Source organism: Megascapheus bottae, chromosome 14 (assembly GCF_031878675.1).
Source record: "Megascapheus bottae isolate mThoBot1 chromosome 14, mThoBot2.hap1, whole genome shotgun sequence".
NCBI lineage: Eukaryota > Metazoa > Chordata > Mammalia > Rodentia > Geomyidae > Megascapheus > Megascapheus bottae.
The window spans coordinates 10,524,302-10,540,298 of NC_143522.1; the positions used below are offsets into that span (position 1 = coordinate 10,524,302).

At 46.1% G+C, this 15,997-nt stretch overlaps 1 protein-coding gene across 4 annotated transcripts in view; it reads left to right on the top strand.

The window, feature by feature from the left end:
• Rgs6 (regulator of G protein signaling 6) overlaps nt 1–15,997 on the top strand; it is a 430,841-nt gene that overhangs the window by 325,784 nt on the left and 89,060 nt on the right. For all 4 annotated transcript variants that reach the window (XM_090344405.1, XM_090344408.1, XM_090344407.1 and 1 more), the window contains exon 4: nt 15,885–15,935. In XM_090344405.1, the coding sequence (XP_090200531.1) occupies nt 15,885–15,935 (51 nt within the window). The remainder of the gene's footprint in view (nt 1–15,884; nt 15,936–15,997) is intronic.

The window sequence follows — 15,997 nt, forward strand, 5'->3', positions numbered from 1 at the left end:
AGTGGGTAATGAAGGCATAGAGATGTCTAGAAACATGTCCAAATCCCCACAGCTAAGTGGCAGAGCCAGGCTTCGAACTTAGGCCAAACTAATTTCTAGCCTATTCATGTTTTGTATCTTTTGGGCCTCCACAAGTGACATGTTAAAGCTGACGTGTTAGCTTGAAAGTCTGGGAACACATAAACTCAAGAAAAGCCCTCACACAGCTATATAAACACAGGTTTCATTTGGACTTTATTATTGGCCTCTGAAAATGCCATACCTGACATCAAACAGGATTTATATTGTCCCTCCAGAGGCAAGAAATTAAGCAGTATTAGGCATGCCAATGATAATTAATTTAAACAAAATTTAATTCTTGAAATTCCCATCCTGAATTCCTGCAGTGTTGTTTTAATGGGAGACAGCTGTCTGCAAAGAGCATGTCATTTTTCAAGGGCAACAGTGCCCTTATGTGGTGACTTTATGCATTGCGCCTCAGGAGCAATTGAAAACAAGACAGAAAAGTATGTGTGTAGCGTGAAACAAGACCTTCACACAGCTCCATTTTACATCTACTTTAAGGCAACAGGATGCTTCTGTGAAAAAGATGAGTGCTGGTAGATGTTCTAGCCTAATTACATGGGTTGCTGGCGGGGAGGCTGCAGCGAGAAGGACCTGTGGGACAGAATGAGGGTCAATCAGCACAGAGGTGGGGAGTGCAGAGGATCTGATTTTTCTAGTGATGAAAATGAGGGACATGTATGTTACCCCACATCTTAATCAAGATGACATCGTCAGATGAGCTAAGAGTTCTCATGCAAGAGCAGAGTGCCGACCTGTCCTGATGCCTTTGCTGTCCACTACAAGCTAACCTAGCACAGTCTTGACCACAGGGGAGTCCATTTCTCCTGACCCTGGGAGGTGCTGGCCCCACCCTCGGGCCTCTGTAGCCTCTCTCCTGGCCTCTAGTGGGATAAGAGAAGGGAATAAGCAGGGCAGTTGAAAAGCAAACACTCGGTTCCCTCTCCAGCTTCAGTAGAGGACCAGAGTTTGAGGGTACTCATCCTTATCAGCCTTCCTCATTCTGGAACTCTCTGTGAATTCCTTACCCTGGATCCCGCATGCAGCACTCACCACCCATTCACCATACTTGGGCCAGTCCACTCCTACACTCACTATGGTAGGCATCCTGCTAGGTCCACCATTTGAGAGGTGCTTCCATCTCCATGGTTAGCGCTTGAGGAAGCACTCTTAGCTTCCCATGTGGCCAGATGACTGGGCCTAAAAGGACCCAGACAAAAGTGAGGTGACCTTGAGGGACAAAAGGAAGTCTGTGACTTTTAATCTCCTTCCAGGGTCATGGGATGGCTTTTGAAGGCAAAGCTCTTTGCCAGCTGAACTCTCCAGAGAAGTTTATGAAGGATAGGGTTAAAGATGGTGGGGACAAGTAGACCAAGCTGGTCCTGAGGAAAAAAGGAATGAGAAGAAAAACACCATCGATTATTTGTCAGAATGTGGACCTGTGGCATTTTAGAGGTTTTTTTCTTAAGATATTACCATGTGTTGTCATAATTGAGATATGAAATGTCCCTAGCCAGTGACACTGTTTTGCAAGATGGCAGAAAGATGAGAGGTAGAACTTACTGGAGGAAGTGGAACACTGTGACTGAATGTTCTTTTGTATGTGACATCTAATTCCAAGCTTTTCTCACTCTCTGCTTCCTGTCTACCATGAGGTAAAGAAACTTCTCTGTCACTCACTCCTGCCACCATGATGTTCTGCCCAAGTGCCTGGGGCCAAGCAGCCGTGGACTAAACTCTGAAACTAGGAGCGACATGCACTTTTCCTCTCTTGAGTTGTGCTCTTAGGTTTTATTTTTAAGTCACAGCTACACAAAAACCGCTGATTTAGAGAACTAGTCCTGAGATTAGGACTGGCGGAGACTGCCCTACAGTGTGGCACTTGAGCCTTTGCACTGGTTTGTGGAGAAACTTGGAAGAGTTGAGAGAAGTAAGCTAGGGTACAGCACTGACTAGATCATGTTGGAGATGACTAGAATACTGATAGATGAGGACAGAAGATTTTTGTTTGTTGGTTTGTTTGCAGAGATTAGGACTCTTGTGAACCAGACTAGAGGCCATTCATGTTATTTTCTGGTGAAGACTTTGTCTTTGTTTCCTTCATGGCCAAAGACTTTGAGTGAAGCTGAACTTAAAAACAGTAGAATGATGAATTCGGTTTGTGGTAGGGACAGTATTGGAGATGACTTTGGTAACGTTCACCATGAAAATCAAGGAAAGGGGCAGCAAGCAAAGAGGAAACATGGTCTGTAGTTTGACTAGAAAATGAGTGTATTTAAAGTTATCAGCAAGAAAGACATGATTGTTAAAGACATTAATGCCAATAAACAGAAAATATTTTGTCAGGACAATAAGAAAGATGTCTTGAAGATATTTTAGGAGTGGCTTTACAGTTACCTTTTGCAGGATAAAGAGGACTTTTGTGATTTGAAAATATATTTTTGTTTATTTTTAAAATTTTTATTCTGGTTCAAGGACTTGAACTCAGAGCCTGGGTGTTGTCCTGGCCTTTTGTTGTTGTTGTTGTTGATTAAAATAAATTATTGTTGTTATTAAGATGTCTTTCAGAGGAGCTACCATTTTGTAAGTCAGGTAATGAGTACATTTTTTTGTGAAGTGTCATCCTCTTCCTTTACCTTCCCCCACTTTCTCCTCCCATCCCTGCCCATAAGTTAGCTAGTTCATTTTGCATGTAGTGTACACTGATGAGCATGATTACATTTGGTCACCCTCCCTCCCTTTCAGTGAGGATAAGGGTTTTCACCTTACTGGTAGGACTATTTTTTGGGGGGGGCGGGTAGGGTCATGGGGCTTGAACTCTGGGCCTGGCCGCTGTCCCTGAGCTCTTTAGCTCAAGGCTACCACCCTACCCCTAGAACCACAGCCCCCCTTCCTGTTTTCTAGGGATTGATTGGAGATAAGAGTCTTACTTTCTTTAGTGCCTGGGATGGCTTTCAACCACAATCCTCAGATCTCAGCCTCCTGAATAGCTAGGAGGCGTGAGCCACCGCACCCAGCTTGAAAGGACTTTTTATGTGTATGTGTGAATGGACTTTCAAAGTTTCCTGTACACACAAGGTCACCCTGAGATGTGGTTTCCAAAGCTAAACCACCCAGGCCCTCAGATGACATGGCAGCCATGGTCTAAGCTGGCCTGGAGACCGCTTGAGCTGGTGGTGGAGCTTAGTAGTTCCTTATGTGATATGGATTTTGGAGATGTGCAAAAGGTAAGTTATGGAGCCAAGAGGCTTCCACACAGATTTCAAAGGAATACCTGGGACCGTGTGCAGTGTCTGAGCGGATGATGTGTGAAGCTGTGAGGGTGGGACCTACTCCACAGTGGTCATGTCTGGGAATTGTCCGTGCACGGAATGTAGAACATCTTCAGACAAAAGCCCAAGAGAGGTCACATGGGTGGGCTTCAAGGGGCAAGATTATGGGGTGGGTCCCATGCCTCCTTTCTATGCCCCTCCTTTCTTTACCTTTTGGAAGGAGAATGCATACTCTGGGATATGGGATATTGGAAGTGTGCCATTTTCTTTTTGATTTTGTGGGGGGCTAATGGCTAAGACTTTACCTTAAATCTCAGAGGACACTGAGAACTTAAGCCTTTGAACAATGTTGGGACTGTGAAGACTGAGGGGGCTTGTTCTTAGAGATGGGCTAAATAAAACTTGCATCCTGAGATGGCTATGACTTAAACAGGAAACCCCCACACGCTGAACACTTGGTCTCCAGTGGGTGGCGCTATTTGGGGAGATTTTTGTTGACACTGGGAAATGAAGCTCTTTTTTTAAACTCTCTCTGGATATGAACAAATATATTCTTTGCACTTGCTTTTTTTTATTTGTAATTATTGTGCGATATACAATCCTCTCTATTATTTGATCTTCTACATTATTTTGTCTTATCTCTTACATACTGATTACTCATGGGCATGCTTCTTAATTAAAGAGTGAATCCCTGGCTTTAATCTACTACAATAGTTAGTGTCTATGGTTCTGTAGGGCCTAGAAACTATCATCTAAGCAAGAGCACATTCCTAAAGTTCTACTCTGCTCATTTCAAGCTTCTCCTGGGTCTTCATCCCCTGCTGACTCTTCTTTTTCTCTTCCATGTGATTGAAAGGAAGGCAGCCAGAAACCAAAGGACTGCCTGAACAATGCACATGTAATAGACATTTGCATCATTGCAGATGGCACACATTTATTAATCACTTACAGTATGCGAGGCTACACGGTAGACTTGGAGCATTTCAAAAGAAGGGGAGAGACCTTGCATGCAGGAAGTCCCCAATGTACCAGTGAAGTAGAAAACTGCCTGGTTATCCAGGCTCTAGTGGCTTGTACTTACAATCCTAGCTTTTTGAGGAGGCTGAGGTCTGAGGAGCAGCCCAAAAGGGACCATCATAGCACATACACACGCACACACACACACACACAGAGTCTATGGGTGGTAGTGGTCCAACTACAGAGCTAACCCAAGAGTAAGTTATAGAATAATGTAGTTTGTAGGAGTTGGTACCTAAAGCTTTTTGGCTTTTTTTAGTTTTTAATTTTTGTTGTTATATAAGTGATATTCAGAGGAGTTATGGTTACATAAGTCAGGCAATGAGCACATTTTTTTGTGTGTGTGGGCTGTGGGGCTTGAACTCTGGGCCTGGGTGTTGTCCCTGAGCTCTTCAGCTCAAGGCTACTGCCCTACCCCTTGAGCCACAGAGCCACTTCCGGTTTTGTAGTGATTAACTGGAGATAAGAGTCTTTAATGCCTGGGCTGGCTTTGAACCACAATCAGATCTCAGCCTCCTGAGTAGCCAGGATTACAGGAGTGAGCCTCCATGCCTGATTCAGTTTCCCACCCTCCCCACTTTTGACAAGGTCACCTCTTCCTTTGCTCTCTCCCAGATTCCCTCCCAACCCCACCCACAGTTGCATAGTTCATTTTCAACATAGTATCTAGTTGAATACCACTGCTGCAGTTGTTCACCCTGTCCCAACCTTTCTATGCCCTCCTTATTCCTCTTTTGTTTCCATTTCCTGGAGATTATGTGGGTAACTGTCATTTTATATGATCAGAAGCACTGAGGAATTTGGCTTTTAAGATAGGCGAGCTGCCATGTCTTTAAGATGTACTGTACAAGTCATTATCTTAATTCAGGTTGCTATATCAAAAGTAACACAGACCAGATAGAATAAACAGCTAAATGAAGATTATGAACATTAAAGCGTTGCCAGCAAATGCTATGTCTGAGGTGAATCCCTTTCCTGGCTTAGGGAGAGCAGACTTCTTGCTTTATCCTCACAAGACCAAGAGAAACCTAGTTTCTTTCTTATCCTACAAAAATACCAATCTCTGACTCTAAGCGTTGGCTCTGGAGTCAGAGGGTCTGTTAGAATCCCAGCTTGCTATAGGCTGTGTGGCCGCAGGAAGTCACTTGATCTTTTCATATCCCATTCTCCATCTGTAGAAATTGTGATATTGATTGTATCTGTTTTGACAGGTTGCTATGTATATAAATGAGTTGTTGAATGGGTGTGAAGTGTTTGGAAATGTGCCTGGCAAATGCTAATCTTATTTGTGCTTGCTTATGTATTTGGGGCTTTGAATATGCTATTCTCTCATGCTATGCCAGTTTGACCTGCATCGCTAACTGGTTCTTTAAGGTTCTACTCAAGCTGAGTGTGATGGTGCATGCTCATAAGCCCAGATGCTTGGAAGTAGAGATAAGAGGAGCATGAATTTAAGGCCAACCTGGGTACAGGTAACATGACTATACCTCAAAAAGAAAATGCCAATAAAAGGGGAGAAGGTACAGCTAGTATGATAGTGCCCTGGGCTCAATCTCCCATATGAAAAGAAAAGACAAGAAAATGAAATGAAGGTAAAAAGAAAAGAAACCAGGAAGGAAGATTCAGCACCTTCAGCAAGCTTGGTACAGGGCCTATGTCTCGGGTCCCATAGTTCCCAGAGGGCAAACTTGTCCCAGAGCTTCACAGCATCAAGAAAGGAAGGGCAGTCTGCTTGGGTAGAGAGGCACAAAGGGGGACATCTTAATTCCCCTCCTCCAACTGGGATCAATCAGACGTGGCGACCCGCTGAATTTAAGCATATTAGTCAGCGGAGGAAAAGAAACTAACCAGGATTCCCTCAGTAACGGCAAGAGCCCAGCGCCGAATCCCCGCTGTGGTGAGTAACACATCGCAGGACTATTAAGAGAGGATTTTAAGAGAGCGGGAGGCTGTATTGTCCAGAGTAAAAATTATGGGTCAAGTTAATAGCCATATGTCATATGTACCGATCTTAACAGGCCTACTTGAAGCCCCCGGAACAGTGGGTGGAAAAAGGGGTGCTTCAGAGCTTCCTACAGTTTGTCGAGGAGGCATGCCCGAGGTCTATAGAGGAGGAATTCCTAAAAACCTAGCAGCGGATAGGAAAAGGAATTCAAGATTATTATAATGTATATGGCCCCTAAAAGACCCCAGTAGAGGCTATTACTGTTTGGAATTTAGTAAGTGAATGCATAGATCCTCAACATGAGAATGCTGAACTTAATCTTGAATTAAGGGAAATTTATGAATTAAAGGACCCTTCTGAAAAACCTGAGGCTGAGCCATATGCCGCCGCAGCCCAAGAGAGTCTAAGTGAGATCTTGAAAAGGGAACAACAACCAGTCGATATTGAGTATCAGAATTCAAATTTGAATGTAAAGGAGGAAAGTTATGATGAGCCGATGGAGGACCGGATAGCTACGATAGAAAAGAGGTTAGAAGAAATCCTACATCTACTATCTAAAATGGGGATAGAGCAGAGAGCCCCCCCAGAAGTAGGAAAGAAATATGACCCTAGGCCACTATGGTGTCTGATTCTAAACCTTATCCCTCACACCCACCGCCTCTGGCTGCAGCCTTACGGCCCCAATCCCTTTTTCAACCTTTCAAGCCTAAAAGCCCTAGCAACAAGTCCCTGTTCGGGCGCCAGTTGCCGGGGCCAGCCGGCAGCAAACCAGGGTTCGCAGATTGGGATTCCTGAAATAGGGGCAAGGACTAGGAAAAATTAAAAGAGAGACAAACAGATGGAGTTCGGGAGGACTACAGCCCAAGTCAGCAGTCCAAGAAGACTGTGAGCTCCAGACTGCCGCCTAAGACTCTCCTGTTTATTTTAAGTTCCGACCTTAAATACTCTTCTTAAAACTAGGGAACTGCCAGAGGCTACATTCATACAAAATAGTAAACAAGTCACATATAGGATAAATGAGAAAGGATTAACATTGCTTAAAGTTATCCTGATAAAAACTGATTGACTTTGCTTAAAGTTATCCTGATAAGAACTGATTGACATTGCTTAAAGTTATCCTGATCAGAGTTACTTCCTTGTGTATACAGTTGTGTAGGTCCAAGGTCAGGTCCAAGGTCATTGACCCCACAGTCTGTCCCCAACATCATATGCATACCTTTCCTGCAATCAGCCAGTCCAGCTTACTTTAAGCTCATGGTATCAGGAGCTGCTGGGATTTTTCCTGTTCTGTGTAGACTTCCAGCAGAGAAAATATGAGTTGTTACCACCGAACACTGGTAGTCCATGCCTGTAATCCTAGCTCTTCCGGAGGCTGATATCTGAGGATTGTGGTTTGAGACCAGCTCAGGCACAAATGTACTAACCAGCAAAGAAGTCAGAAGTGGAGGTGTAGCTCAAGTGGTAGAGCACTAGCATTGAGCCGAAACAGTTCAAGAACAGTGCTCAGTCCCTATGTTCACGCACCGGGATTAGCATACACTTGATGATAATAATGATGATAGTGGTCGTGGTGGTGATGATGATGATGATGATGATGATGGCTTTCTCCAGCTTTAGCTGCTTTATGCACATCAGAAACTTTAGAGTACACATATTGCTTATATGGGTATGAGCTGCCGGTGTCGTGGGTGGATGTGAGTCCTTACCACAAACAGGGCTATAGAGGGGGCAGAGGAGGGCACTTGTCTCTCATGGGTGAATGAGGGCTGGAATGAGAAACTAAGGAAGGGATCAATCCTCAGATACCTAGTCTCCCTCCCCGCCTCTCTCCTGGCTCTGATAAGACAACCTTTCTTAGGGAAAGCACAGGAAAATCGGGCAGAGGCCAGAACTATGGACTCTAAAAAGCTCCCTGGGTCTCAGATGACGGACTTCACTTTTTTTCCCCATTCTCCAAACTCAGTCTTGACCCCTTCCTAAGATTCCCAAAGGAGGCAGGGAGCAAGGACTTGAGAAGGAAAGACTGGTGCAGAGGAGCTAGCATGGCTGGGCTGCTGGCAGATCCACAGTATGCTTCTTTCTCACTGATCAGTGCCATCAAGCCATCTGCCTGTGAGCTGGGGCTCAGCCAGCACTTGGCAGGGTCAGGACATACTGCCCATGCCTGGCTGCCATCACTCCTGTTTCTCAGTCAGCAGTGCCTCCCTGCTCTCAGACCTCTGCCCCAGCACTGGGCCATCCTTCAGCAAAGCCAGAGAAGGGGTCCAAAAGAAGAAAGCCCACATTCTCAAAGCAACTGGCTCTCTCTGGAAGCTGGTGGAGAAGGAAAGCCCTCCTGGGTCAGGGTCCTCACAAAAGCAGCTGGGTGGGAGCCAGGCCCAGCAGTGGAGGGCAGAGGCTGCTGACTGGGACTGCCTGGCGTCCTGGCTCTCATTCCTGCCAACTACCCAGCAGTCCTTCAGATCCCCGAGATGGAGATTTGAGCAAGGCTCAGCACAGTGACACTGGAGTGGCCAGGCGGCCAGGTTGCATTTGAGGATGGAGGGCAAAGCCTGTATCCTCCTGCTGAGGAAGCATGAGGTCACTTCTCAACAAACCAAGGTCATGTCTTCTAGCTGTTTGTTTGTTTAGAGCTCAGGCTCCGCTGGAAGGTGGTGGAACCTTTCTGACATGGGGGCTCTGGGGAGGAAGTTAGGTTATTGGGCATGACCTTGAAGGGGCTTTGGAGCATCCTGACCTGCTTCCCCTCTCTCTTTGCTTCCTGGCTGCTTTGCCCCATCACCCACTCCAGTAATGACTCTGTGCCTCACCAGAGACCCCTCCCCCCCAAAACCCAAAACAGCTAATACATCGTGAGCCAAAACAAACCTTTCTCCCTTATACTTGTTTATTTGGGGCATTTTTCTGTCACCGTAACAGAAAGGTGACGAACACAGAGAGCCAGCAGAAGGCAGGGACCTCTCTAAGTATCTTTGCCTAGCTCTCTTCATTTGAATCCCCAGAAAACAGACTCTGACTGAATACCACTCTTGACCCTATTTTGTAGATAGGTAAATTGAGACCCAGAATGCAACACCAGGCTCACTCATGCGGCCTGCCTGCCATGCCTGCCTGCCATGCAGCGCTCTTTGTGGACTTTCCACCTTCCAGCCAGCATCCTATGGAAATGCTTCCAGTGCATTTCACTCTAGCAGTGTGGTTGGCTGAGCACATTCCAGGTGAGGGACTGCTGCCTGGTGTCATGGGGAGGGGCGGGGAGCCGGGGAGGGGGGGAATCACCAGTTGCTCTCCTTTCCTGGTCCTTCAAGGTAGCCTTTAGCCCACCCCACCATGCTGATTCATTTCAATATAAAAATCTTCATAAAGATTCAACTTTGCACAAATGAAATGATCATTAGACAGCAGTAGAAGACAAAACAACCCCCAGGTCCCTTCTCCAGCCACCTCATCCCTTCCAGCCCTCCAGGCCACAGCCTGGAGAATATTCCAGACCCTTTCTGATGAGGCCACGTGGGCATCAGGCATTAGAGCAGCTTTCTCCCAACACAGCAGTGGCTTTGCTTATTTTGTGTGTGTGTGTGTGTGTGTGTGTGTGTGTGTGTGTATTTCATCTTTTTCTTTCTTTTTAAATTTCTGTCAGTCAAAGGCCAGCAGCAGCAGTTACCCCAGGGAACCAGAGCTCTGCCCACCATGGCCACAAGCCTCCATTTTCCCCCTGCACCGACACCTAATCAATGTAGCCATACCCAGCCTTCCCTTTAATAAGCTGATTGTTGTGCTAAATCCCGGGTGCTGGCTGCCTGGTCCTGGATGCTTTTGATTGACAAAACTAATCTCTCCTCCACCCCCACGTCTGCCACTGTCCGCATCCTCTTGCAAATCATGTTCTCAGCTGCTGACAATTAGATATAAGACTTGGGATTCATGCGCGGGAGGGTTATGAGGTTATGAATCAATTGTGGGGGCTCGGATGAGATAACAAACCTGGGGGAGCCCATCTCAGGCACCTCAGCACAGCCCTCAGTGCCTCCTGCTTGATTTATGAGTCGGTAATAACCTCACGGGGTCTGCTGCCCCTATTATTTTTCATAATGCACCAGGAAGCTTTAAATTGCAGGGAATGGGGAGTAGAAGTGCCTGGTTGGGGCGGGGTGGGGGGGAAGCCAGGGAGGGGAGTGCCTGCCCAGGGCTTCCCCTCAGCCCATTGTCTTTCCTGCTGTGTGAGCACTGGGTGGCTGAGGGGAGCAGGTGTCACAAGCTCCTGGAAACCAGACCTCTAAGAAAGTAGTCCTGGCAAGCCCTCTTTTAAGACCATGAATCGTGACTGGCATCCTGTTGGATGCAGGTCTGAGTGACATGGGGACTTCCCTGTGAAGAAGGAGAAATTCCACATTGGGTCAAAGCCAATCTGAGTCAATGTTTACCTGTAAGAGTGGAATGAGCCCAGTGCAGAGGCAGGCTGGAGAGGAGGGAAGGCCATTGTCTTCCAGCCTCGAGGACTTAACAGTTCCTTTCTGACCTGGACCTCTGTTATCTACTTTCACTGTTTACTAAGGAAAAGCAATGTTCATTGTTTGAATTTGCTACCTAACTTTGGTGGGGGGGGGGGGGGGGCAGGTTGACTCAGTGCCTGGATTCTGTCCCTGAGCTTTTTGTTTGGGGCTAGTATTCTACCACTCAAGCCACGGCTCCACTTGCAGCTTTTTAGTGGTTAATTGGAAATAAGAGTCTCATAGACTTTCCTTCCCTGGCTGGCTTTGAACCACTATCCTCTGATCTCAGCCTGCTAAGTAGCTAGGATTACAAGCAAAAAAAAAAAATAGATTACCAAAAAGAAAGAATGAAGGAAGAGGAGGAAGAGGGGGGAGGAGGAGGAGGAAAAAACGAGGAGGAAAAGGGAAGGGAAACAGGACCAAAGAGATGCATGGACGTCAGAAACACCACCTTAAGGAAGGCAGGAATCAGAGTGCTGATCGGGAGACTGGGGATATTCTTGCAGGAGACCATTGCAAGTTCACCATCTTCCCTACAGCTCTCCTGACACCTTGGCATCAGGTATCCAGACACCAAAGCTGTGAGAGCCACCCCACTTGGGGTCTGGTGACATAGCTTCAGTAAAGGAACCTGGAGAGGGCAGACACATGTGATCACTGGGTAGCTATGGAATTACAAACTAAGATGAGTGCTCCCAAAGGAAAGACACCTGCTCTGCAAGTAGAACCCAGAGGACCTTGGCCAGGCCAGAGAGCACTGGAAGCTGTTCAGAGGATGTTTGGGGGTAAAAGATATATAGGAGTAGAGTAGAGGTTCAAGTTAGGAGTGAGGGGAAGAATATGTCTGGAGGGATGGGATGATGGAAAGCTGACCCACAGACCAGAAGAGGAGATGGGAAGGAGATGAGGATGAAGGCATGGGCCAGGGACCAGAGCATCCAGAATCAGAACTATGCAGGTTCCATCGTCTTGCTTTCTGCTCTCACTTTGGGGAAGCATATGTCTAAAGGAGAAGAGTCAGGAAAAATTGCCAGGCACGGGTCCCAAGCCTTCCATAAGCCTTACTAGACTCCTGAAATGTACCTGCTGTAGCTCTTTCCTTTGCCTCCTGTCCAATAAGCTGACCATCCGCATCAAAAGACATTCCTTCAGGCCTAAGATGAAAAGGCAGGTGAATCATGTAAGGGTTTCATGTTGCTGTTGTTTCTCTTGGCTGTGCAGATGATTTGATTAGATGCTTGACTCCAATACAAGGTCAATGAGACAACAACCCTACTAGTAGCTAATGCTTCTTATGGTGTCAGACATTGCACTAACTTTGCACATATGGAAGTTCCTTTAACCTTCATAACCATGTTGACAGGTGCTATTAGGACTGTTTTCTTTCCTTATGAGGAACTTAAGGCACAGAGCAGGCATGTAGCCTGTGAGTAATCAGGCTGTCTCAGGAAAATTATGAGCCAAGTGTTATGAAGAGGGATTTGTATACACAATCTTCTTTTCTCCTGTAAGATGGCATACCCCCCAAGTTGACATAAAGAAATAGAGACTGGGTAGGGTGGGGGTGTAGAACCTTCCCAGGGCTTTGCAGTTTAGAAGGCATATACCATGAGTCACAGCCAAGTCTTCACCTATCATTTTTGTGCATGTATATATCAGTGCTATGTAAGTCCAGGGCCTGAACTCTGTCCCTGATCTTTTACATTCAACACTGGAACTCTATCATGGGCCACAACTCCATTTCTGGCTTTTCGGTGGTCAACTGGAGATATGAATATCATGGACTTTCCTTGTCCAGGCTGGCTTCAAACTGTGATCCTCAAACTTTAGCCTCCTGATTAGTTAGCATTAGAGCTGTGAGCCACCAGCACCAGGCTTACTCATCAATGTCAACGTACTCAACATACTCAAATGCACTGGTAAAGCCCACATGCAGTGAAGGGTTGCTCAGATGCATTGCATGGATAATCCTGGAATACATGTTAAGAGATGAGCAACTTTCAGATAAAGTGTTTGGGGCTCTATGGCGATCAAAGGTGGCTCCCCTGTGCTGGTGAGGTTGTTATAGCATATCTCATCTAAATTTCCAACAAGGCAGCTGTACTAAGGTATGATGCCACCTCAACAGTGGTTTTTAGATGGACTAGAAAAACAAATCTGCTTCAGATTCTTTGTAGAAGGAAAGAATGATGGCGGAGAGGGCGGGAACTGAGGGCAGGACAAAAATGAAAGCCATTCTTTGGAGCCCTCTTGCCTGCTTCTACTGTGTAGTCACTGGAGGTCTCTGTAAGGACATGATATTTGTCAGATTTCCCTGCTTCACTTGTCCTGTGCAGTGTTCTACTTCCTGCCTTGTGCTGGAGGCAACCCAAGGAGACCTGAAATCTCACACCCATGACAGCAAGAACAGTTCATTGTGGGTGTTAACGGTGCCCACAGTGTGTGAGGGGCAGTGGTAGGGTGACGCCATAGCAGATTGAGTGTGAGGGCCCAGGACAGCCAGTAACAGCATGTCAGCTCTCACCTAGCCCTGGGCACACTCGTACTAGTCCCCAGATGACACCATGATGGTCGACGGCTGCACCAGGCTCCAGAAATCCAGCTCAGTGCAAGAAGGCGGCTTTGTGAGTTTCCCTTTTTACAAGAAAAGTGCTTAATGTGCTTTTTCGTTCCCTGGGGTTGGTAGCCTAGGGAGAACAATTAGGCCACAGACTGAGCCCCACAAGCCAAAAGGGGGCAGAACCCCAGACAATGGTGCTTTGGCTGGGGTGGGGGAGCGGAAGGATTTCAGTGTGAATGAATACTAATTAGTGACATGGATATTAATGATGACAGTAATTAACAGGGGAAAGGAAGGGCTGTCATGGTCCCAGGGTGAGTAATCAATCTTGGCAGGTGATAAATAATGGTTGAGCAAGCTCAGCAGAAAGATAATCCTCTGGCCCTGGGGAGGGCTGGAGTGAGGCTGGAAATCTCACAGTTTCCAGGCAACCCACAGAAAAGAACTATTTTTCTTTTGAGGAAAATAACAAAACAAAACAAAACAGGTTATCCTCCCCCACCCCGTTCCCATCCCCAATGTGGGATTATAATTCCTGTTTGATTTCTGCATTGTTTGACATTTCCTAGGACAAATGTTGAGCTAGTGTAATTTGGAGGAAATGAACACACACACACACACACACACACACACACACACACACACACACACACAGAGCCTCTCTTTCTCAAAGAATATGAAGAAGAAATTGGAGTCTTTTTTGACCCAAAGTTTAGCTGATAGACGCCATCTGGGAGCAAGGACAAGAAGAAACTTAGAAATCTTGTTTTTGAGGGTGAGATGTGAAGAAACATCATTGTCAGTGAAGACTGAACTTGTGGGTGAGTGCAGGAAGAATGGGATGGAATGTGAGCAGCACCACTGGGCAGGACAGTGACACACACACACACACACACACACACACACACACACACACACGACCTGACAGAAATAAAATGTGTAGGCCCTCCAGCCTTCACTGGTTCCTTGGCCACTGGTTAGATTTCCAAGAAAGTTGACTTCTAGGGAAAGGGCACTGTTGCTTAAAATTCTCTGATGGTCTCTAGTCATCCATCTAAGAACCCAATCCAGGAGAGCAGGGAGCAGAACCTTCAGGCCCTCCCACTAAGGCCTAACATATACATCAGGATGAAGAAATCTGGGAGTGCCATCCCTGTGAGGCTGTTCTCCATCAAACACTCCACTTGAGGTGACAGCCACTTTCAGTGTTCTGCATTGCTGGGAGGTGAACTTCACCAAATATTCAGAAACCTTCCAAGAAATCAGGTGTTTCACCTCCTGCGTGAACAATACTTACTGCTAGAACATGGGTTCCAAGTATCATGTTTACAAAAGGAAACAAACAAAAGGGATGGCATTCAGAGAATCATGGCGAAAATGGTAAGGAACTCCAGGCCATACCATGTCATACAAGGAGGTAGTGGAGTGGGCAGACCCTCTGTGCCTGGGGCAAGGATGTCAGTGGTTTATGGAAGGTCTGTCCAAGTATCTGAAGGGCTGCTCTCCCACAGTGTTTGGGTCTGCTTTTCTATTATCAAAAGACAAAGCCAAGGCCAAAAAAGAAATAGAACCTTCAGTGAAGAGAGAATGGGAACAGGCTTGCTTTTACTGCTGGAATCTTGGGAATTCCAAGGTACTGGGGTTCTTTTGAACCTCCTATTCAAGTGTTTGGATGAGACAAATAGCAACTTGTCTAGCTATTAATTAAGGTTGTCCTATACCTCTCAACAGATAACCCTCAAATTTCAGGGGATTATCACCACAAATTTTCACTTTTGGTCAAGATAAAGCCTCAAATAGGCATTTATTTTGATGGTGGAGCCATGGCTTCTTCCCTATTGTGGCTCTGGTCAACTCCTCAGATCTCCAGCGTCCTCTCTATCCAAAGATGGGGAAGGCAAAGATGGGTGGAGATGTGGAAAGCCACTTTGGAGTTTCTGTGGAGGCCGCCTTAGGTCATTTCTGCTCACACCCCATTGGCAGAACCCAGCTCATACCCAACTACAAAGGAGCCAGGAACTGCAATCACACTTAGGCTCAGGAGTAGAGAAAGGAGGTTTTCCAGGACATAAGAAGTATCTGACACAGATTCAGAGGTACATTGATTCAGAATAGGTCCAAGCCAGAAGAAAGACAGTCTTGCAAGAACCTTGTCAGTAAAGGCAGGAAGCTGAAGAATGCAATGATAAAATAATGATGAGGATTAATAATAATAATAATAATATAGAACTTCACCTGGCCTATGTTGCAGAATTCATTGAAATCTGTATTCCAAGCAAGTGCCCTAGAGCTGCCCCCTAGAAATGTAGCTCTAACCTGAGTCATCAAAATGAGTTTGTAGGGGAAATGATATAGTAGTAGTGATGGAAATTGCCAATGGATGGAAAGGATTGATTGCAATGGAAAACTCTCACTATATCCCATTTCTTAGGCAGCATGCTGATAAGAAATAGGGTTCTCTTAGGCAAGCTCATTTCTTCTGCCCCAGGGTTAAGCTCCTACAAGGTCTTCAGTAGAAACTTTTATCATTGCAGGTACTGATGTTGTACAGTGGCTTATGAAGAACCTCTCCATTGAGGACCCAGGTAATTGACCCTTGACCCTGCCCTCACTTCTCCTCCCCCTTCACCTTCTTCTCCCCTTCCCC